The sequence below is a fragment of the Alligator mississippiensis genome, chromosome 5 (assembly GCF_030867095.1).
Source record: "Alligator mississippiensis isolate rAllMis1 chromosome 5, rAllMis1, whole genome shotgun sequence".
Classification (NCBI taxonomy): Eukaryota; Metazoa; Chordata; order Crocodylia; family Alligatoridae; genus Alligator; species Alligator mississippiensis.
Window position 1 is genome coordinate 211,248,878 of NC_081828.1, and position 24,734 is coordinate 211,273,611.

A 24,734-nucleotide genomic window follows, 5' to 3' on the forward strand; every position below is an offset into this window, starting at 1 on the left:
AATGAGGCATTGCTGGTGCATGTATTGTGCGTGCGTATTAATCTTTCCCTTCAACATTGGTCCTTCACTGAGAAGGAGACTTGTCTAAATGGTAGTGTTTGTGCTTATACAAATTTAAAAATACAAGAGATTCTCGCTTCACCAGATCACTTCAAGTTTTCCATTGCCCGTGTCTTCATATGTTCCCTATTGCCAGCTTTTTTCCTAAACAGATATTAGAGATTTAAGAACAGAATCACCAAATGTTCTGAACTCGCCCCAAAAAAAAAAAAAAAAGATTCATTTCTAAGCCTGCAAACACTGCATTGAGTCCGAAAGTAAGTGTGGGAACATTATACAGCACTTTCATGTTCCTTTGCCTGGTACACAGTACAGTCGGGCCAGGCAGATGTTTAAGGACTACAGAAAACTCTTGCAATTATTGGCGCCTTTCAAATCATCCCCACGCTTTCCCGGAGAGTAAAATCTGAGGCTCTGCTCAAAAGTCAGACCTTTTTATGTCTGTCATTTGAAACACCAGGCTGGCTTAGCTATGTTTATCTCAGAAAGGCAAGAAAAGAAGAGATCAAGGACACTTAGAGAACGCACTTGGATACTATGGTGACAGCGACTGGATAAAAACAATGTGGCTAGAAAGGAACGCAGTACGTACCTGTGACATTGTAGAGGCCTGACAATGCTTCACAGTACCTTTCCAGCAGGATGGACAAGGGCAGGTTCACAGAGGATTCACAGTGCAGGACGAACTGCATGAACAGAAGGAAAAAAGGGGAAAAAAAAGAACAATGTATTTACAGCGAAGCAGCAGGGAAAGGACCGAATGCTCTCCCCCACAGGTATGTTTTTTCCTTTCCACTCACTGCACAGTTGATTGATATAAGCACCTATGCCCTTATAAGACAAAAGAGGAATACAGGATTCACGAACATCCTTTCACTTAACTGCATCCACCTCTGAAACAGAGCGTGGCAACCATTCAACAGGAGCAAAGCAGCAATGCTACGTTAGAAAACCGACTCCAACGGGGAATTCGAGGTGTGCCTACACGGCACAATGCCATGCCATGCAGAAACACGTGCACTAGCTCAGGTCCCAGAAGCACAATAGCTGACTTAAAGCAGCACTCGGGCCATAAAATCATAGAAAATGAGGGTTGGAAGGGACCTCAGGAAGTCATCTAGTGCAACCCCCTGCTCAAAGCAGGACCAGCCCAAACTAGACCATCCTAGACAAAGCCTTGGCTGGGATAAATACACCCTACTTCCCAGCAGGACTAATTAGCCCAAACAGAGCCTTATGCTAGCAGAGCTATATCTCTTCTGATCCCCAGGCTAGCACGAGTATCTCTAAATGGCACGACATTGTGCCCTAGAGACATACCCTTAAGGAGTGAAAAATGGATTGGAAGGGCCAGTTCCCAGCTATTGCAGGCAACCCCCTCATACTATTCCTGCCATAAACACATTGTGCTCCCACTAACCTCGACTACAAAACTACCACAGACCGTCATCGCTTAGTTGGTTAGAAACCTTCTTTCTCATTTCCACTTAATTGTGCTTGTGCCCACATTTCCTTTGGCCTGAATAGTTCTTTTCTTTCTCCAAAGTACTTAAATGGAACAGTCTTATCCCTTTCTCCTTTTTTTGCTAGGCCAAAAGTGCCAAGCTCTTCTAGTCTTCTCCTGGTCAACAGATTACTTGTCCTTCTCCCCACTTTTTCCAGATGAAATACATTTTTCCATAACATGAATGACCAGAACCACACACAATATTCCGGAGAAACCATCAGCCATGCCTCGTACAATGGCACGAATACTTCCCCTATCTCTACTGAAAATACCTCCCCTTGATCCATCCGCCCATCCATTTACTTTTCACGGGCACACCCCAGTGATGGCTCATGGCCATGTTGCAGCTGACTAATACAGCCGTGTCTTTCTCCTCCTGGGTCATTTCAAATGGATGAGCTCCTAGTTCATAGCAGAAATTCTTGTCTTTATTCCCTAAAATGCAGGACCTTGCACTTCGTGGGTGTGTCTACACGTGTAATTAATGTGCCTGAATTTTCTGCACTTCTCCCAGCCACATGGAAATTGGGACGGGTCCTGATCTCCACATGGCTGGGAGGCAGCATCCCACCAAGCTGGAACAACTCTCCTCACCCCCTGAGGCCCCCAGCCACTTGAGGAGGAGCAATTTGCTCCCAGTCATCGTCTGTACATGTGATATGGCGCATTAGTTAACGTGCCATTTTCCAAGTACTTGTATCTGCTAATATACTGCACAGTAATTGCTGCATATGTGTAGACAGTGATGCTTTACTGCGCATTACTCTAATGTGCAGTAAAGCATCTCATGTAGACACACACTGTGATACTGAATGACATCTCATGAGATTAGCAACCTATTGTCCTTCCTACAGGTACAGGGACACTTTCTGTTTGATGAGAAGATGCTCTGCCCATCTCCCCTCTTAATGTGATTTCACAGTGTCCCCAGTACTAGAAACTCTCAAAGACAAAGACAGTATTAAGGACACTCACCTTCATCTTCTATCATAGATGATGTCAATCAACTATTCTTGTTGTCCCCAAGGGACAGGAAAAGTAATAGGTTTAAACTGCAGCAAGGGAAATTTAGGTTAGCTATTAGAATGAACTTTCTAACTCTGCAGGTGGTGAAGCACAAGGGTAGATTACCTGGGGAGGCTATAGCATCTCCATCCTTCGACATTTTAAAGTGTGGGTTGGATAAACATTTGTCTGGGATAGTATAGACAGGGATGGCCTGATCTTGAGCAGGAAGATGGGCTCCCGACGTCCCTTCAGTCCTATTTGCCCATGATTCTACTATCTAAGCATTTTAAAGAGCAGTTACAGGCTAATTACAGTAAAAAGAACAAGTAGATTAGAAATGTAGGAGACGAACACTAGCCCTCAGAGTCAGTCATCTATTAAACAAATTCAGAGCAAGCAGAAAGAAGTAGTTAGCTGTGTTAGTCTGAAGGCAAGCAGAAGGCAGGGTAAGGATGCACCTTAGAAGTGTACCAAATCAGATGCATACGCTTTCATGAGCCCAAGCTCATTTTACTTGAAAATGGTAACAGTAGGCACATCTTCTAGACTAACTTAACTAGAGATGCATAAGTTTTCATGAGCTCTGAATTTCTGATTCAGCTAGTCTATGAGGTGCATCTCTGCCTTGCATGCTTCCAAACTCAGAATAAGTTACGGCTAAGGAGGAACTGGAGACCACAAGAAGTCCATATAAAGCTGAGATGTACAATTGGAGGAGAAATTCACTGCAAGTCTTTTGCTGAAAGAGGCAGGGGTCACAATCGTTTCCCTTCTCCATCTCACTTGCCCCACGTAAAACAAGGAGACACCATTCATTCTCCTCTAATACCGGTAGATCACCTGCAATTGAAGCAGCCGTTGAAGGAGGTGGAAATGTCAAGAAAAATGGGGTCTGTTTCCCTGATAAGTATAATGTGCCAGTATCTAGCAATAGAGATGATGTGAAGGGACTTAATGTTAAATGGACTGGAGACAGGAAAAAAATCTTTGCTTACCCTCCCGATACTACAGTATGTCTTTAAACACATGAGGAGTCGGATTTTGGGGACTGAACAGCAAGGCCAAAGAATAGGATTTCATTTCCCCCTCCTTTAAAAGTGAAATAAATCACTGGGCACTACACGTTCGCAGCAGTAATCCACAGTATGATACCTCTAAGTGACCGGCAGATGGCAGTTCACGTGTAATACTACAGAGGAATAGCATTTCTGCAGAATGCTGTAACAGAGAAGCAGAACCGAACACAGCGAGAAGATTCAAAAGTGACACGTTACTGACAGACATCCCCATTCTCAGGCCATGAAATAAAACCTTCCCGACTATTTATGAAGATAAGCAATGCCTTGGTGACTCGCAAAATGCTTTTGATCTTCTATTTATGCAGAGTGGCTCCAAGACAACATAAACAGCTTTCATTTACAGAAACCAAGTATTCCCTGATCGTTTACATTTTCTTCATAAGCCCCCAGACGATTGCAAAATGCTGCATCACCCAGCTCTTCGCCGCATAATGTGGGAACCGGATTGTGAAAATAAAACTCGTCAGGAGCCTGAAAACGTTAAGAACTTTTACTCCTTACAAAATGGCATTGTATCTATCACTTGTATTGCTTCTGCTTTCCAAAAGGAAAATTCTCAGAACAACTCAAAGCCCTCTCCGCGTTTCATCTCCACCAACAGAAACCTGAGTCGTCTGCTTTTGACACAACATAGTATTTCCCTAACAGTGGTATTGGAATCAATGAAGCTACAGAGGAGAGCTACATTTTATTTAGAATCCCTAATTTAGCGTATAAACTGTAAATACTCTGTATAGGAAGCCATCTATTTTGCAAAACTGTGGGATTGAGCAGACAGTTGAGGGGGGTTTGCCGCAGGGTTAGAAGTCACGTTTGCATTAGGGCAGGAGTGACAAAATATGGCCCGCAGGCCGGATCCGATCCACAGAGGGACTTTGTGCGGCCTGTGGCAGGTCCTTGCTCCCAACTGGCCTAGGCACTGTCCTGCCTGTGGCACATACCAGCGCCCCCAGGCATGCAATGGGGCTGGCCTCTGGCCTCAGACCCACTGGGACCAGCAGGGACCCATGCACACAGCCCTGGCCCTGGCCCAGTTCACCCCGTGCCTGCTTTAGACCTGCCCTGACTGGAGCAGACCAGCTCCGGACCAGCTGGGACTTGCATGCACAGCCCTAACCCCAACCCCAGCCTGCCCACCCACAACGAGCAGGCTCCCAGGATCGGGGCTGAGAAATGCCTCTGTGCACTGCTCTCAGCTCCAGCGGGCCATTGTGAAGACATGCAAGAGGCCCCAGTTGACAAGAAGTCCTGGCTTTTTTAAACCAGGAAGTTGATGCAATAAATCAAAGTGATTTCCTAATCATCAGCAAAACAGAACTCAAGAGTTTCAAGAGAGGATCCTGCTGTCAGATCCAGGCACATGGATTCAACAGGCAGGTCCCAGCTGTCTCCTGTCTGTGCTCGGGAGGACTGCAGGGAAGGTCTCTGTTCCTGGTGGGCACTCACTAAACCCAGAACCCAAAGCAACGTAGCTGCCTTTGAAAAGCACAGGGTGTCACCGATACTCTCGGGAACGCCGAGCATCTCAGCCGCCCATATCTGAAATGGAGAGGTGGCTCCGAGACCCAAGTCAACATCCCAACCCCTGCCACTGCGTGCGGTCACTTCTCTATCTGCTGCTGCTAGTCTTTTAAACCTCAGAGTCAGATCGTACTTAGACATGTGATGGGTGGAGGGGACTGCTCTAAGAGTAGCATAGTCCTGTGAACTTGGACAGTACTTTTCCAAGGAGAGTTTGCTGCTCTGAAAATATAATCAAGGCCCTAGTCCAGCAAAGATTCACTTATGCCAATTCTTATTTTTACATGTAACTAACCCCACTGACATAAGGGAGTAAAGTTAAGCTATCAGATGGCAGAATCAGGGCCATTATAAGCCTGATCCTGAGACAACAAATAAAAAAAGCAGACCTCTGGCCTCAGGCAGGTATCCAGTCCTGCTTAGTGCTGAGAGCTCTCAAGTCCTATGATAGTTCAGTGCTTCTCAGTTCTTCTTAGCACTCACTTATACATGGAGATTGGAAATAACCTGCTAACTCTTAAAGCTGATTTTGGCACCGTCAGTTAGGCTTCTGAGCTAAAAGAGCATCTTGTTTGTCTAGACAGTATTGTAGGGGGAAAAATTAAACCTGTTCTTTGGTACAGTTCCTTCTCTTTCAGCCTAAAACCCACCCCATTCTCAGTGGCACAAACCTCCCCTCACAGTACCTTCTCTCAACATCTGATCCTGTATTTTGTACCGGTTGTGGAAGATGCTCTCATTGAACAATTGCAACTGTATTCACTGGTCTGCATCTTGATGCTCCTGAGGTATCCTCATGGGATGGTTAATGCATGGTAACAGGTGGTCTGCCACACCCTAGGAGCCCACCTTAGGCCGTTTGCCACTCCGGTGTCCCTACCTTGTCTACTACACCTTGATTTTATTCAGGTAGAATAGGGGGGTTGGCCGGTCTCTGCAATCTCCTCCCCTCTTGGCCTGCTCATAAAGTCCCGCCACCTCTCTCTGCATTCATAGATTCATAGACGTAGGGTTGGAAGGGACCTAAGTAGATCTTCAAGTCCAAGCCCCTGCCCATTAAGTCCACAGGTCTGGTAGCCCAAACTCAACTTCCTCATAGGGCTTGGAGCCCACACTCAATTCAAACCCACAAACTCAAAATATTAAGTACTCCCTACAAGTCTCTGCAATGGCTTCCCTACTCCCCTAATAGCCATCCTATTCCTCATGCTTCTTCTTCCCAAAAACCAGAAATAAATGTAACCAAATACTCTCCTGGGCGCTCTTACTCCAGGCTGTCCCCAGTCATCAGTCTTGCAGTCCTTCAGAGAGCTTCATACACCAGCCCTGCCTGAGCCAGGCTGACTTGCTCTGCCCAGGAGCCAGGCTTATATGGCTCCAAGGACCGCCCCTTCTGGCCCCAATGCAAAACAGTCTGCCTTAAAGGTGACACGTACCTTTTTTTCTCTCAGTTAGTAATGGGGGGGGGGGGGGCCATAATACAGGAAGGTGGGGAATGCTACTCCATTCACTAAGGCTAGGGACAGACATTCAAAAAGCCCGAGCCTGAGTTGATTAGTCTAACCTGCAGAGAGGGAACTGGTTTGCAAGTGGATAGATGTCCTCTTTTCATTGCAGATATGCAGGCACATGCCTGAAGTGGCTCAGACCAGAAGCTGGGGGTCGTTAGAGCAATCTTCCCTTCCACAGGGAAGCTAAGCTGACGGGGGGAGGGAGGGAGCATGGCCAGGCCTGGGCAGGCCTAAGTAAACCCCAACCTTGGCCTATGGGGGAGAAGCGGGGGAAGAGTCCCCCTTTTGTGCTGGGCTGTCCCGCTCCCCACCCTACAGTGGTGGGGGGGAAGAGGAGGAGGGAAGAGCCTCCCACCCCCCAGCCCCAAACATAGTCCCCTTCCCCACCCCATGGCAAGAGGGGGGAGAGGAAGGAGCAGGGGGGAAGCGCCCCCCTTTGGGACCGGGCAGCCTGGCATACAGCCCCCTTCCCCACCACGCAGAGGGTGAGGACCAGGGGAAGAGTCCCCCTCTGGCAGCCTTGCAGAGACTCCCTCCCCACCCCATGGGGGCAGGGGGAGGGGAAGGAGGAGCAGGAGTCCCCCTCCAGTGCTTCACAGAGCCCCCCCTCCCCCACTTTGGAAGAGGAGGAGAGGGAAAAGTCCCCCCCAGCACAGAACAGGGCCCCAGCATGGCCCCCATTAAGGCAAAGGCAGCAGGGAAAAGGGTTAATTCCTCTCTCCGTGCCTTCTGCCCTGCAGCCAGGGTAGATCTAGCTTAGAGAGCTTTTTCTGAACTGTATAACTTACACTTTGAACTGTCTACCTTTACATCTGACCCTCCCTATATTCCCCTCTCTGTGACAGATACCCTGATTCTGAGTTCCTTCATCCTTGTGCTAAATCAGGGTTTTGTGCCACCCTATTGCTGGGACCACATTTCCCTTCTTCTACTTTAGAAAGGAGCTTAGGTACTAATCCTGCAGCTGTATGTATATAGGCAGACTCCTGGGACAATATGGAGATTCACCGAAGTCATTAGGGCTCCCTGCAGATCAAGTGCAAAACTGGAATTTCACTGGTCCAGGCTACTGTCCACTATGTGCAGAAATGTGGTGCATTTCTGTAACACTTTCATGAAAAGCAGGTATGACTTAGTTAACTCACTCACTGTTGTTTGCAGGTCTGCTAGGATACATAGGGTCAATTCTGGCTTGGTGTGATTGAAAGATCAAGGACTGTCAAGGTATGAATGGAGTTACCACTCAGATGCAACAGAAAACCAATGCTCTGAACCAGTGGCAGCCAAGACAGGCAGAACATGCAAAAGCAGCAGAGGCTGCCAAATGAATCAAAGAAATAAAGTGTGGGAAAGAGGTAATAAGAACTTGGCTACCATGTCCAAAGGGAGAGGTGGAAATCCTAAAAACCATAGAAAATTAGGGTTGGAAGGGACCTCAGGAGGTCATCTACTCCAATTCCCTGGTAACATTATGCTAAAGCAGCATGCAACACTGTCAGTTTGGACAAACTAAGCCATGTGCTTTCTTACAAAGCACAGGTCAATAGTGGTGATGTGTAGGGGAGTGCCTGAGAGTGCCGGTGCACCCCCTAACCAGACGTGCTCACTGCTTATGCGATGGGCAGGGGAGGCAGGTGGGAGTGCCAGTGCCCCCCTGCAAGAGCTGGCCAATTGCTGCGATTGCTGCAGTCACTTCTGGGAGTAGCTGCAGCAATCAGCCGGCACTTGCTTCCAGAAGTGGCCACAATTGGCCATCACGGGATCACCTGTGTGGGACCCCCCCACCGCCAGTCCACAAGATGGCCTGCGGGGGACCCCCTCCCATCTGCAGGATCACCCGCAGGGGACCCCCAACTAAGGCGGCACCAGTCACCCATGCAGGTCAATGAAACACTATATTCCAGTTGACCAGTAAAAGTCAGCTCTTGTTGAAAAGGCCACCTGTGTCACTACACAACATCTGGTGGTCACACAGCTCCCAAGCTGGTCAGGTCTTTTTTGACCTTGTTGGAAAAGCCATTGCAAGAAACAGAGATGGTGAATTCAGTGCCAGGATTCTCCTCTAAAATCAGTGGAGTTCTTGCATGGGCGACTGGTGCCTCCTGAGTCAGGGGTGGGGGGGCACTTGCCCCTCATTGGCGGTTCAGCAACCAGGGGGAGAATCGATCATGCCAACCGGGGCAGGGGGACATTCCTGGGCACACTGCTGACACTTCTGTGGTGGCACAATCAGCTGCGGGGGAGCTCTGCCCCCCAGGTCGGTCAGTGTGATCAGCTATGGGAGGGTCATGGGGATCACTTCTTCTGGTGTCCCCACTCCACGGCTGGCACTCTCAGGGAGGGCACCGGCGCTCTTGCCTGCCCTCCCTGCCCATCACCTAAGTGGGGAGCGCTGGCTGTTAGGGGGTGCACCAGTGCTCTCAGCAGGTGCATGTGCACCTGCATACGCCCCCTATGCATTGCCACTGAGTTTTCAGGCCTATCACTTAAACATTACTATCTTACAGGGAAAATAGGAAGGTCAGGGTCATAGAGCATCCTCTGCAACCACAGCAGCAGCCAGCAGTACTTACAAATATGGCCAATTTAAATTGCACGCTATGCAGAAAAAATAAGCCCCCGTGATTCCGTAGGGTTGGAAGCACACAAGAGGGAAACCGATCTTATCAAGCCCTTTGTAGCTCTACAGTGTATTTCTTTGGTGAAACAGGATAGACTGACCTCTGACAGAAGCAATACTTCTATGTGGTTTTAGACCATGAAATGGGTGCTCCTTGACTCTTAACAAAGGACCTGTGTGACTGCCATTTTACCAGGTCATCCTTATTGCAAAGCTCTGGTTTCACTTTCTGGTGCTGGTGACCTTTTCTGGTGCTGCAATTCAGAGAAAATGCCCACAGGGAGCACTGGGATGACAAGGCTCTTTAATTCAAAGGTGCTCTGGGCCTCTTGTGAACTGAGACAAGGTTGTGTCTTATTTTTCACTGGCTGGAACTTCTTTGTCTCCTCACCGAGTTTCTTTCCAAACTTCTCCATTTCAGGGGAGAGCGGACTCTGCTCTGTGGAACAGTAGGCTGGTCAAAGATGGCCAAAGTCAGTCATTCATATAAAAGCCCTCTACCTTATGTCCTTCATGCCCCTGGCAGCTCCCAACGTTCCCTCAGTCCTTCCATCTCTGACAGTACTACCCTACAAGGGAGTTAATTAGTTTTGTGAGCCCCAATCCCGGTGCACATGTAGACTGTGACACTTTACTGCGGAGCTAATTAGTCGACACAAAGGTAAAGCGCACGTATAGATGCACATTAGGAATCAGGTTCTCCAGGCAGTCCAGTGATAACTGGGAGACAACTGTGAACCATATGTAACATATGTTTTAATTAATCAGCTGATGCTTTTCCAAGGAGAATTCCCTGGCTGTGTTTATTCCATACACAGAAATCCCCTTAGCTGGAATCTGACTTCTGGGAGTATAGCAACTTCAGAAGTGGGTTCATCATTTATTTTCACATCCCACAGAGGTTTCGCTGTAGTATGCAGCAAGCTATTACTTTGTACGTTGCATGAGCCAGAACTCAACCCAGAAACGGCATTTCTGGTAAATAAACCAGCTAAAAAGAAATTAATTTAAGAAATCCTCCTGACTCAACGGCCGCTTTTTAACCTTATTAATGCTAAGCTCTTTGGTCGCACCATATCAACAAGGAGATCAAATGTTCACTTAACTAAAAGTCACAGCTATTTTCTGAAGTGCACAACAGGTGAACAAAATCACAAAGGAGTTGTTCAAAGCAAATCAAACGTGAAATGTGTTAGCATATGTCCAGAGAAGCCTGGGTTCGGCAAGCAGACGGAACTAACTTCCCTCTGAAAACACAATTAGTCCAAGGGCGTAACGCAGCAAAGGCGAAGCCAATCCCTATATCCCCCTGGATTAAAGCGATACCCTGCCTCCATTACAACAGAACGACTGGGGTCCCACTTCATCTGGATGTTTTGGCAAAGACTAATGTGGTTTCACTGTGAATGCCTATAAAAAAAAAAAAGCATGCGAGTTATTAACTGGAATACCTCTGTAACCGATGCTGATCGGTGCAGGTTAAGCCACCCCTTATGGCTGCTCTTAATGCAAGGGCAGCATCCTACCGGGCAGCAGAATGAATCTGCAAAATGGGAGGCGAAAAGGAAGCCTGGTGCCCAGAAAGGAAAACAGATGATACTTCACGCCAAAGACCAAGAAAGAACAGCCCAAATCAGATAATGGGAGAGAAAGCATTGTCCGTGCCACAGGCAACGGGCCAGGAAGGATTCCAGTTCATCTCCAGGAAGCACCTGTTTTCTTGTACTGAACGAGCACAAGCAAGTCCATTGCTACCCTTCACGCAGTCATGGTTATTTTTAGAAGCTGCTGCACCGTAGCTCATCGCTACAGTGCCGTAGTGTCGCCATCACGGTTCATGCCTGGCAACACTTTGGAGCCGTAGCAATGAGCTACAATGCAGTAGCTCGTTGCTATGATGCAAAAGCATCATTGTCACGGTTCATACCTGGCAACGCTTTGGAGCTATAGCAATGAGCTACGGTGCATGAGCTCATTGCTACGATGCAGAAGCATCGCCATCACGGTTCATGCCTGGCAATGCTACAGTGCCCTAGCAACAAGCGACGGTGCAGCAGCTCATTGCTACGGTGCCATAGCATCTCATGTAGACGTGCCCACTATCACATGATCTTACAACCCATCCTGTATACTTCCGTTCTGGAGGACAGCACAGAATAAGGGAAGCCGCCTGAATTAGGTGGATCTTCAGTAGGGCTGTGATTCAGCAATTAAGCACATACTTAACTCTATGGCATTAAAAAAATCACACAAATCCATACTGATTTGTGAGCATGGGCTTCAATCCTACTGAAATCAGTGAGATTTATGCAAATGTGATTAAGGTAAATCGTAAGTGTACTGGGGACTGCAATCCAGAAAGTGAACACTCTACATCCATGCTCTCCTGCAGTCTACATCCATGCTCTCCCCTCTACAAGCATAGCACTGGATCTAGTCCATGTGAGATCACTGGTATAACATGGGTTACGTACACAGTGGAACGATGTCAGCCTTTGTCCCACCTGCTTTGGCTTAAACCCGGAAGATCTTTCTGAGTGTGCTACTGAGATGGGCCTGATGCTTTAGGAGAAGCAGCAAGACACATTCTTTTCGATCCTGGGTTTGACCTTCATGGGCAGCCTGTCCAGGGGCATCATTTGACTTCCCTTTCTTTGCCATTATTGGGACTGACATGCAGTTTAGCACAAATTTGGAAGCCAGGTTGCTCTGCAGTATTAGCTGTCATCGGGCCAACTATCCTTCCAACACGCCCCACAAAAAACAATACCATGCAGGAACCCCTTATTCACATCTCCCCCGTTCCAATCACTTGAGTAACAGTGAGAGAAATGACAATACAGCCCTCAGAGGCAGGTGGCTCCACTCCAACTTTCCAGCACATTTAGCTACTATTGCCAGTATGGGAGATTACAATTGCAGAGGGGACAACAAACATATTTCAATCTCCATCTGCATTGCTATTTACTTTCCCTGCACACTGAAGCAGAAGGAGTGTGAATAATTCAATCAAGACTACTCTGAACTTTATATACTTTTAATTTGTTTGGTTTTCTAGACTATTTACACAGCGCTGTCCAAGTACCCTGAAGCATTCAAAATGCCAAAAGGCTTTTTTTTTTTTTTTCTTTAGCAAAAACACAAACAGCTCCATAACAAACACGGTCGGCTATTACAGGTTGACAAGGTTTCCATAGTTTGCTCTACAATAGGACGGCGAATCTCAAGGATGAGAAGTAGTGTCTCAATAGCTGACTCACACGTCTGGAACTCACTTTCAAAAGCAAGATGTTCACAAGCCCTAGCACCTTCCACACAAAACGCAAAGCACACCTCTTTACGCTTGATTCACCAATTAACAGAACATATGTATGTCTAAAGCAGGGGCGGGCAATTATTTCAGGTGGAAAGCCGCTAACTGACTTTTGGCAAGCCATCGAGGGCCACATGATAAGCAGACAGGGGCAGATAAATAGTAATTTTCTACATTTTTTAGGGGCCCTGCAGGCTGAACACAATGGCCTGGCGGGCCACATCTGGCCCGCGGGCCACATGTTGCCCGCCCCTAGTCTAAAGTAACATGGACTTTGTGACAGTCACAGAAAGCAACAGGGCTGCTAATTGGATTGCTAATCGATTTATCTGCAGAAGAATTATCCTATGCTCAACCAACCCTTTTCACAAGATAGCAAACATTTCTAATAACTGCCCACCCGCACCTTCAGAAACTGAAAATTGAATTCTCATAAACTTAGACCCCATCTGATCACATTATCATACCATTTTTTTCACTCAGTGATTTCAAAGATGAAAACTGTTCCCTGACCCTAGTTTGAATAGCATATTTAATAGATTTCATAGACATTTGGGCTGGAAGGGACCCCGAAGGATCATCAAGTCCAGCCCCCTGCCCTGGGCACAGGAAGTCAGCAAGGATCATAGGATCCCAGCAAGATAAGCATCCAAATGTGTCTTGAAGGTGTTCAAAGTGGGTGCTTGAACCACCTCCGGCGGCAGTCTATTCCAAACCTTGGGGACTCAGACAGTAATGACGTTCTTCCTTATGTCCAGCCTGAATTGGTCGTGGTGGAGTTTGTGACCGTTCGATCTCACATCCCTTGGGGTGCTCTGGTGAACAGACATTCCCCCAGACCCGATAAACTAATAGGTGGCCACCAGATCACCTCTGAGCCTGCACTTTTCCAGGCTGAAGAGTCCCAGGGCTCTCAGCCTCTCATCATAAGGTCTGTTTCCTGACCTCTGATCATGCACGTGGCTCTTCTCTGCACCCTCTCAAGCTTCTCCACATCCTTTTTGAATTGTGGAGCCCAAAACTGGATGCAGTACTCCAGCTGCGGCCTCACCAAGGCCAAGTACAAGGGGAGAATGTCGCCCTGGGATTTGCTTGAGAAGCATCTATGAATGCAAGCCAGCGTTTTGCTCGCTTTACTAGCTGCAGCATCACATTGAAGGCTCATGTTCATCTTGTGGTCAATCATGACCCCCAAGTCCCTTTCATCTATAGTGCATCTATAGTGTAGCACTGCCGAGCCTATAGGGATGCTGCAGGTTTTTCCTCCCAAGGTGGAGAACCTTGCATTTTTTGGTGTTGAACACCATCAGGTTCTCGTCTGCCCTTTTCCCGAGCCTGTCAAGATCTGCCTGGATCACTCTCCTGTCCGCAGGTGTGGCTGCTTTACCCCAGAGTTTGGTGTCATCTGCAAACTTGGCCAGTCCACTTCTGACACCAATCTCTACGTCATTGATGAAGATGTTAAATAGTGTAGGCCCTAGGACAGAGCCTTGTGGGACCCCACTGGTCACAGCGCACCAAGACGACTGGCTCCCATCGACCACCAACCTCTGGGTCCTACTGCAGAGCCAATTCCCCAGCCAGCGGTTCGTGGTGAGGTTGAGGCCACAGTTGGCCAGGTTAGCCAAGAGGTGATCATGGGATACCAGATCGAAGGCTTTTTTAAAGTCAAGATATACAACGTCAATCTCTTCCCCCTTGTCCAGGTGATAGGTCACCTGGTCATAAAAGGAAATGATATTGGTCAAGCAAAACCTTCCCGCAACAAACTCATGCTGGGTATCCCTCAGGATAGTGCCATCAGCTAGTCTGTTAAGGATGGCTTCTTTGATAATCTTTTCCAAGACATTCCCCAGGATAGAGGTCAGGCTGATGGGCCTGTAGCTTGCTGGATCCACTTTCCTCCCTTTCTTGAAGATAGGCACCACGTTGGCCCTCTTCCAATCTTTGGGCACTTCACCAGAGCACCAGGAGCTCTCAAAGATCTGTGCCAGGGACCGAGCTATGATGCTTGCTAGCTCCTTGAGTATCCTTGGGTGTAAACCAACAGGGCCAGCTTCTATTGTCCCATTTCTATTTAACTTTTCATGTAACATACCTTCTCAGTAAAGAATGGCTTAGGCAAAGTTCATCAAATTTTCCAGGCAAAGCAGGTCATGCAAATTGAGGCTGAATAAACCAATACAGATATTTTCCAAGAACCAGGAAAGAAATTAGTTACATTTTCATGTGTGGAGGGATAAAAAAACTAAACAAAAAACATGCTTCCTACGGCTGAATATGGACCACTTACAAAAAAAAAAAGGTAAAGAGATAGGGTCCTCACTGATGCAGTACTCTGAAGATATAAAGCACTGACTATGAGGAATGACTAAGGAAGTTGTCATGGGGGTAGCTGGACAGCTCCAATTTCTTAAGTAATATTGAGAACCAAACTTGCATTTCAAAGGACAACCTGCAGAATATATACTGGATCAAAGTGATTGTGCATGATAAGAATGAGGGGGCAGAAAAAGATCTGAGTGTGTCTGAACAAGGCCCATTTAATTCAGGTGCTAGATACTGAGGGGGGAAACAAACGTCTATAAAAACTTAACCTAACAGGTGAATTATCAGGAAACAGGGTTTTCCCCCTGTTCCGGAGAGCAGGAATAGCTGCTCAGGTGCCAGTTGCTAGGACGACCAGAGGAAGCCAGTGTCCCACACCTGCTAGCGGTCAGCTAACCGGAAGGGGAGGGCCTGGCTCCCATTTAAACACCAGGACTGAGCCCAAGGGGGAGTTCCCTGCCAGCAGCCAAGGAGGAAGGAGCTCTCTCATGGAAGGGAGAAGCAGCCTGAATACAGGAGCAGTGTCTAACAATGCTGGCTGTGGGATGAAGTGTCCCCGGTAGGCTTGAACGTGGTTATAGCCGGGCGGCTTAAGTTTTATGTTATAGCCAAGGGGCTTGCTTTTGCGTTGCCATTTAAAACCAGTGGCTTGGGTGAGGCTACTAGGGGTTGGAGGAGGCCTCATAGGGGACCCACAGCAGTATGGGAACCCCAGTGCCAGTGAGGGTGCAGCATTTGGGGTGCACTGGCTGCAGCCCCAGAGAGGGGCAGTTGAGAAGCTCCAGAGAGGGGGCATTGCTGAGAAGCCTGGTGTGGGTATGGTAAGCCCCAGAGAGGGGACAGCATTACTGAGAAGCCCCAGAGAAGGGGAGAGCATTACTGAGAAGCCCCAGAGAAGGGGGCAGCATTGTGGAGAAGGCCAAGAGGGTAGTGGGTTTTGGGGCTTGTGACCCTCCAGCTGGCGGGGCTGGCACCCGGGCCTCTGGGCCGGGCTACAGACTGGAGCAGAAAAAAGGGGCCATGGGCCTCAAGACAATAGGAAAAGCTAGAGCCTCAGAGTCAAACCCTGTTTAGTGGGTTTGGACGAGGGGGCCTAGCTAGAGAAAACCAGGGGTCAGTCTCACATAGGGGAAAGGCCCCAATATACCCAATACAATAGGCAGCCTCCCGCTCGCAAGAACATCATCATAATTTCCATCAAGACGTGGCAGGCCAGTATAGGGCGGGACATAAGAACCCTAAAGAAGGATCCAAGGGTGCCCCACACAAGGCGCGGAGTACTAGGAAGATGGCGCTGGGAAGGGTGACTTGTTACACCCCCTAAAAAGCACCCCCCTACTGTATCGCAGCCCAAAAATGGCAGCATCGCACCAGCATACAAGACATTCGCCAAGAATTTACAAGACGTAAGAATAAGTTTTAACTTATTTTCACTAGCCAAGTTCAGGGCGGGGATGCAAAAAACCAAGCAAGTTACAGATACAGTAAAAAGTGTCTTTCTTATTATATGTCTCAAATGTCTTCAGGCTACATGATCTACAGGTTAAAAAGGTGATTTTTTTTCTAAAGTTGACAGCCATTTCAAATAATCAGGTTTCGAGTAGAATAGGGGGCTAATGATCATCCATACAGGGATGATAATTCAGGAATATCAAAGAGTTCATTTTAAAGCAACCATCTTTGCTTCGATGCACGTGTATAAGCACTCCCTCCTAGCCATAAGAGGAGCAAGTACACGATGAGTGTGGTCAAATGTGAGCCTGAAAACTTCGATCGTGCTCTGTGGAGCTTCAGTGACCTTCGGTGAGGCTGCCAATGGGCTTAAAGACAAGGTTGCAGTACCGAGGCCTTAGAGTTTAAGGGGTTCATCAGTAATCCCCAAAGAAATAATAATGTGTTGGCCTTGACAAGGACAAAAACTAAAGTGACTTTCTCCTTCACTAAAGCTACCTCTGAATCTCCCTCGAACATTCCTTTGCCGAGCTACTGATGGATTTACATACCCAATTCTTCCAGCTTAAAATAGTTTTCTTTGAATGCACAGTAATTGCTGCACTATGGCTTCCAATTAAAACCCTGCCAAAACATTATAGCAATGGAAGTTAAGCGGTTGCCAGCATTCTCATTATAAGACTCTTATTTTACATTAATTCACACCTGGATTGAAATTTGGCAAAGTCACGGCCCAAGAATATTTTTAAACTATCACAACAAAGCTGATAGTGTCCAAATTGCTCTGGCCACTTTTCAGTTACAGGAGAGTGTATAATTTATATCTAAACCTTTTTTTTTTTTGTTTAAATGCACACCTCCCTCCCCCCCCCCCAAAAAAACACATGAGCTTTATGAAAGTTTTACAGTTTAAAAAGTCAGAAGGATTTATTTGTGCCATTTTTGTTGTTCTTTTCACAACGTTTGCATGTAACTGTTTCAAGTACTTCATATATAAGAGAATTAGTTAGAAAAAATAAGAAGAGGGAACCTGGGTTGCATTCATAGCTGTCAGTGTGAGATCTGACAGATCATTTGAAGACCTCCAGGAAAGAGTTCTCCTTTCAGACGTGCAGAAAATCCACATAGGACAGCTCTGATAGACCTCTGGACATCTTGGCACTCCATTTAGGTGTGTAAGGAGACCCTAAGCTTCCTTCCACAAACATGAACGGCCCTACTGATCTCAGTGGAACAACTCAAGCATTTCACCAGAGCTTTGCTGGAGCTGGGCCAAAGTTTGAAGATGTTGGTCCCAACCTCTCTGTGCTGTGGCTTCTCCCTTTGTGAGCCAGAGATGATGATTCACGTTATTCACGGAGGAATAAAATGCTACAAACCCTGGGTGCATCTACATGTGCAGTTAAGGAAATGCAAATAAACTCCGGTGCAGTTCAAGCGGGAGTAAACTGCTCCTAGGTGCAGCATCTAAACGTGCGCCCGGGACAGCAGTGATTTGAGCCGGGGTGGAGCAGTCCTGGGCCGGCAGTGGGCACAGGGGGTCAGCCCCTGGCTCCGGTTGGCAGCATCGGGTGGCAGAGGGGCTGGCTGGGGCACAAGGGTGCTGATACTGTGGAGCCATGTGCTTAGGAGGCAGGCAGGAGTCTGGCCCCTGCCCAGTCACTGCTTACACATGTGTTTCAACACAGCAAATGACTCTGCCATAGGATAGTACCATCTCTGACAGTACTATCCTACAACGGAGTTAATTAGTTTAATGAGCCCTAATACCAGTGCATGTGTAACACTTTACTGCAGAGCTAATTAGTCAACTCAACAGTAAAGTGCATGTATAGATGCACCCACTGTAGATTAAGTATCATTATATTAAAAGTATATAATTATATTGACATTCCTTATTTTGAAGCAGCACTGCCCCTCCTGATTTAAGGATTAAGCTTGCTCTCTCTATATATATTAATAGGCCAATTTTACACAAACACACACTTAACTTCTCTCCAAATAAATGGACCGTCCTGACACGTTAAAAGGCTGCATGTATATGAGGGAGATCTGGCAAAACAGCAACATCTGACTGGGCTTTAAAATGATATCATTATGGTCAGTCACTGGTCCCCGCATCGCAGCGGGGCTAACAATATGCTAATTCATCCATTTCATTCTCTGTTCCTACTATCTTTCTCCAATGATTTCTACACGGAAACCACCCAGTAAAAGAGCATCCTTCCACATCTCATGGGCTTCAAGTTGATCATCGTTACCATTTTTTCAGTTTTTAAATCTTTATAAATGATATGTTCTCTAAGCTTGCAGCATGGTGATGGGAAGCCTGGCTGCCTGGTTTCAGAATGAGCACGGTGGGTGTGGAGATGCTGGGAAAGGAAGAATATTGTCTGTCTGGTGGCAAAGCTCTTTAGAGATGATCATTATTCCACCGTTCGCTTTTTGATCCATACATACACTTCCCCCCTAGACTGAACATTTCAATTAAAAAAGAGGGAGAAAGCAAGAGGAAAGAAACTACTGACATTTGTTCTTTAAAAAATGATTACATGGATCCTAGGAGACTGGTAGACAAAGTGAGCATTATTTAATTAATTTGCCACTGTAGGGACTACCGTAGAAAATCACAGCAGAGCCCATGAGTTTCAGTCTTAAGTTGCAAAGTTTGTCATATGAATCTCACTTAAAACACACATGCACACGCACACATGGAGCGTGACTTGAGGGTGAGGAAGGGAGTAGGCTGGCAAAGTTATTTTAAGCCGAGGATGAGACTTGGCAATCCAGTTCCTGAATCTATCCAGCAAGGCATTTGGCGAAACCAGATGCTTATTATTTAAAAAAAATAATCATGATGCTTTAAATATTGCCCAGGGGAAAACTCTTGAGGAAACAGTTAGAAAGGTTCATTAAGTCCTTCATTTTGCAAATGCTGTTGGCTGACTCCTGCTACTACAAAGCGACCTGCCTACTAAGCACATTCTCCACAGCCAGGTATCATGGAAAAAGAAGCTGAGTTTAATCTTTCTGCAGTACTTATTACTACTCCAAACACACTCACTAACTGTACTGAAGAGAAAGCAATTGCTTAGATGATCAGGTCTTATTACACTGAATTGCCAATCCAGGCAGCGTGAGGCTTTTCTGATCACTCCTTTCAGGATGGTAACTGGATAAAGTGGTTATACTTTATGTCTGTCCCCTGGAGGAGGCTGTGCTCAGAGGTGGAGGTAGCTCAAATCAGATTGCGTGCACGTGGGTGTTGTTTGTGGCACAAACTTCATCGCCCCTGGAAGCTAATCTCACAGTGACACGGGACTGCTTGGTGTTCTCTGGCTGGTTTTGCCTTTGGCTGGAAAAATAATGCCACCGAAAGGGCCATCCGGAGGTCTGCCAACGGGTTACGCCAGCCCAGCTTCCTGCTCCAGGGAGGTTCGTCCCTGTCTATACCATCCCAGGGACGTAGCTGTGTTTTTGCAGCTGGGAGTGTTACTAAAGATATTACAGGGGATAGCTCCTTGGGTACTAACCCTGGATAGTTGCTTGACTACAAAAGGGGATGGTACTAAAGAAACTTTTATTTTCACATGCCTTTTATTGTGTTGTATGGATTCTTTGGGAAAGATGTCAGGCAAACTCTCAGGCATCAAATGCCCTTCCTTAGTCCTTTTGCTCTGCTCAGGGGGACCGTGGGCCAATATCCACCAAGGAAAACTATACACCCCCCTCAAGAAGGGAGGCCACTAAAGTCATAGCAACAGATTTCTGGGGACAAATCATAAGAAACCAGGGAAGGGAGTGAAGTAGCAGGTTGGGATCCAGAAGGGGACATTGCACAGAGCGCACCAGCCAGCACCCACCCGCTCTCAGGTGGGGGAAAAGCAGGAACAGCCCGAGCTGCATCACAGATAGAAACACTGGCTTGCATTCAACTCGGCACGTAAATGAAAGCAATCCCTCACCCGGTAGCACATGGTAGAGCACAGAAAAGTGATCAGAAGTCGCTTTGAGCTCAAAGTAGTGCAGTCAGCCTCTTTCCTTCATTGTATAAAAGGCAAGGATGTCTTAGGGTGGTATCTTTTATTGAACGAACAATGTCGTCCGGATGAAGTTAGACAAGCTTTTAATGCAAGACATTCTTCCTCGGGTCTCTGATTATGGGAAGCCAGGCACAGCAAGTGCAGCACGGCGCAGGGGAGGGACAGAGAGACCTTCTCAGGGGTGACAGGCACACAATTAGCAAAAGAAATGAAGCTGAGCACCGGGAGATCAAGGCCCATCAAAAGAGGGAACATGGGGGTGGAATTCAGTTTCTCTCAACCCCTCCCCTATGCTGGGCTTAACTTGCTGTGCCCGGCTTCCTATAATCAGAGACCTGAGGACAAAAGTCTTGCATTCAAAAGCTTCTTTCACTTTATCCCAACTACAGTGTTGGTCCAATAAAAGATATCACCAGAAGACATCCTTGCCTTTTACACAATGAAGGAAAGAAGTTGACAGGAGGAAGAATGTCTTTGGGCATTCACTGATGAATCACGCAATACATGTACACCGGCCACGCTTCCCAAGGAATGATGCAACCATAAAAATGGCTGTCCAGCTATGAAAACAGCTATGCAGCAACCACATGAGGACTTAAAAGCACGTCCCAGCTCTACAGCTGGTTTTGTTTGAATAGGTGGGGGGGGTCCTTCCCTTCAAAAGCTTGTCTCACTGCATCCCAGTGGTAGACTGGGCCCAATAAAAGTGCTAGCCCTAAGAAAGCTTCGCCTCTCGCATCATTTCCAGACTGCTGTGGCTACAGCATCCCTCTCGCACTGCTCTTTCCTTCGTAGCATGGAGGTTCATATTGATTAGCACCTGGGCCTTATGGCACAAGAACAGAAGAACTGCCATTTACTGGGTCAGACACAGGTCCATCTTGCCTAGCAACCTGTGTCACATGTACTGTCCAGTGTACCCTGCTCTGTGCCCACCTTCCTGTGCTCATTTTGAACCGATGACCTTCACTCCTGTACCCATTTTCTTTTTCTTTGTCCCACAGATTCAGTTGGCACGTACCCAGTAGCCGCTTCTATTAACATCAGGCATTAACTGTTGCTCTGTGGGCATAAGGCCCATGGTCCCAATACATGTCAAATAGACCAGCGTCACACAGACTGCCCGGTATGCTGTGCCTTTTGGTTCAGTCGTCCTGAATCATTGACCATCCCTGTTTTGCTTTTGCTTTGTCCCAAGAAATTAGTTGCTACTTTCTCAGTCGCCTCCCTTTCTAAGGGAAGCCGATAATTCTTCTTAACGGACAATGGTCCTTGACCCCTTGAAAGTAATAAATAAGCCTCTGTCATACAGCGGCAGAGAGCAGATGCTAAAAGGGGAGTGAACTATGCCTGGCCATGTTTTTTTCCCACTGTTCTTGTCTCCCTTGCAGCCTCCAGCATTTAATGTCTAGGAAGTTCGCATTCAGAGCCCGCATCCTTCACTCCCATGCTCAATAGCTACGGATGCCTCTCTCCTCCAAGGACGCGTCCAATGCCTTTGTGAATCTAGCTAAATGCTCAGCTTCCAACACACCTGACGGCAACAAGTTCGGAGTCATAGAATCACAGACTCACAGAAAATGAGGTTGGAAGGGACCTCAGGAGGTCACATCCAGTCCAAGCCCCTGCTCAAAGGACCAGCCCCAACTACATCATTCCAGCCAAAGTTTGTCTAGATGGGTCTTAAAAACCTGTAAGGATGCAAATCATACAACTACTCTGTTCCAGTGTTTTTCTGCGCGTCTAGTAAGAAAGTTTTCCCTAATATCTAACCTAAATTTCCCTTGCTGAAATTTGAGCCCATCACTCCTTGTTCTGCCATCCGCCCCCACTGAGAACAGCCCAGCTCCATCCTCATTGCAACCCCCCTGCAGGGAGGTGAAGGCTGCTATTCAATCCCCCTCGGTCTTCTCTTCTCTAGGCTAAATAAGCCCAGTTCCCTCAGCGTCTCCTCACAAGTCCTGTCCCCCAGCCCCCCACCCATTTCCATCGCCCTCCACTGGACTCTCTCCAACTTGCCCGCATCCTTTCTGTAGTGGGGAGCCCAAAACTGGACACAGGACTCCAGATGTGGCCTCCCCAGTGCTGAATAGAGGGGAACAATCACTTTCCTCTACTGACTACCAGTGGCACCCAGGATGCCATTAGCCTTCTTCGCAACAACTCCTGGCTCCTATTCAGCTTAGCGTCCACTGTCACCCCCAGGTCCTTTTCTGCAGAGCAGCAGCTCAGCTAGCCGCCCCCGGTCTGTAGATCCCAGCTGACTTCTTCTTCTCAGGGGATGCTCTGATCAGCAAGTTGTCATAAGCCCTGCTCCTGTCTAAGCCAAACTGGCTTGGCCTCTTTTTTTGATGGTGTTGTTCACACACGTTAGGACTGGAAGGGACCTAAAGATCATCACGTCCAGCCCCAGTCCTGAGTCTCTGCTCCCAGCACAGCCCCTCCTTGGCGGCTCAGCATCCCGGGCTCCCCGCACCTCCTGCTCGCACCTCTCCCGGCCACGCAAGGGCTGGGGAAGAGTTGTGCAGGGACCCTGCCGGGGCAGGGGCAGGGGCAGGGGCAGGGGCAGGGACTTCCCCCCAGCCCCGGGCGGCACTTACGGGCAGCAGCAGCAGCAGCAGCAGCAGCGGAGCAGGCAGCGGCGCCCGCGCCCCCATGGAGCCGAGCGCAGCGCAGCGCAGCGCCCGCCCGCCCGCCCGGGACCCGCCGACCAGTCGCCGCCTCCCCTGGCACGGCACGGCACGGCACAGCACAGCCCAGGCCGCCGAGGGAGGAGCCGGCCGGCCTTCACCTGCTGCCCCGGGACCTCCCTCCCCTCCCCTCCCCTCCCCGTGCCCGGAGCTGCGCACCCGGCCCGGCAGGCTCCTTTGCAAGAACACGCGCGCATACGCGCACGCACACGGACAAGTGGCTTGGAAACTATAAGTGCGGTGTGGGCTCCGGGGCAGGGAGGAGGAGGGTGGGAAGGGAGTGCACCCCGCTGTTCCAGGCAGCCCAGCATCCACCTCCAAGGATGGAGATTGCAGCACCTCTCTGTGCAGCCTTTGCCACCCTCCTAGTGAGAGAGTTTTTCCTGTTATCCATCCTAAATTTCCCTAGCTGCAACTGGAGACCGTTGCTCCTTGTTCCAGTGTTTCACCATGCTCCTAGTGGGAAAGCTTTTCCTATTATCCAACCTAAATTTCGCTTGGTGCAACTGGAAACCATTGATCCTTGTTCCAGTGTTTCACCACCCTCCTAGTGGGAAAGCTTTTCCTTTTATCCAACCTAAATTTCCCTTGGTGCAACTGGAGACCGTTACTGCTTGTTCCAGTGCTTCGCCACCTTCCTAGTGCTAGAGTTTTTCCTATAATCCAACCTAAATTTCCCTGGGTGCAACTTGAGCCCATTGCTCCTTGTTGTCTCATCTGCCACCACTGAGAGCAGTCCAGCTCCATCCTCTTTGCAACTGTCCTGCAGGGAGTTGAAGGCTGCTATTCAATCTTAAACCCCAGTCTTCTCTTTTGAGGCTAAATAAGCCCAGTTCCCTCAGCCTCTCCTCACAAGTCATGTGCTCCAGCCCCTGAACCATTTTCATTGCCCTAAGTGTAGGGTTGCCAACCCTCCAGAATTGCCCTGGAGTCTCCAGGAATTAGAAATGACTCTCCAGGAGATGGCTGAGTGTCACCCAGGAGATAAATGCTGGGGCATTAATTAAAATAAATATTAAATGTTAAATCCAGTTTATATAGTAGGTCAGTGGGTTTTTTTTAATGTAATAGTAATGTGCATTTGCCTTCCTGATGGAAAGCCATTAATGTCATTTCATCATGTAATGAAACCTCACGGAAGAGATTCAAACAGTGATGGCAATCCTACCTAAGCACCCCCAGTTAGACTCAAAGTGCCTATGTTTAGACTCACAACACCCCTAGTTGGACTCAGACACCCCCCAGTTAGACTCAAGGTACTCCCAGGTAGACTCCAGGTTCACCAGGGTAGAATCAAGGCACCCCTATTTAGACTCACAGCACCCCTGGTTAGACCCAGACACCCCCCCCCCAATTAGGTGACCCCCAGGTTAGACTCAAGACACCCTGGGTTAGTCCCCAGGTGCTCCAACCTAGATGGCTGGCTCCTATGGGCAGACCTACAATTTTGAATTTTGAAAAGGGGAGTGCAGATAACATATAACGCATTTTTCTCCAGGTGAAAAGAAACTAGAAGCTTTACTAACATGCCAGGGGCCTGTGGGCTATATTATTTAGTTTAAAACTGATGGAAAAACAAATCTAATTTCATTGGAAGGAGTT

At 47.9% G+C, this 24,734-nt stretch overlaps 1 protein-coding gene across 1 annotated transcript in view; it reads right to left on the bottom strand.

Moving 5' to 3' along the window:
• CRHR2 (corticotropin releasing hormone receptor 2) overlaps positions 1-23,132 on the bottom strand; it is a 239,659-nt gene extending 216,527 nt beyond the window's left edge. The window contains exons 1-2 of the mRNA XM_059729225.1: positions 23,043-23,132; positions 653-746 (exon numbers count right to left, since the gene is read on the bottom strand). Coding sequence (XP_059585208.1) covers positions 653-746; positions 23,043-23,099 — 151 coding nt within the window. The 5' untranslated portion in view covers positions 23,100-23,132. The remainder of the gene's footprint in view (positions 1-652; positions 747-23,042) is intronic.
• Positions 23,133-24,734: the final 1,602 nt, after the last annotated feature.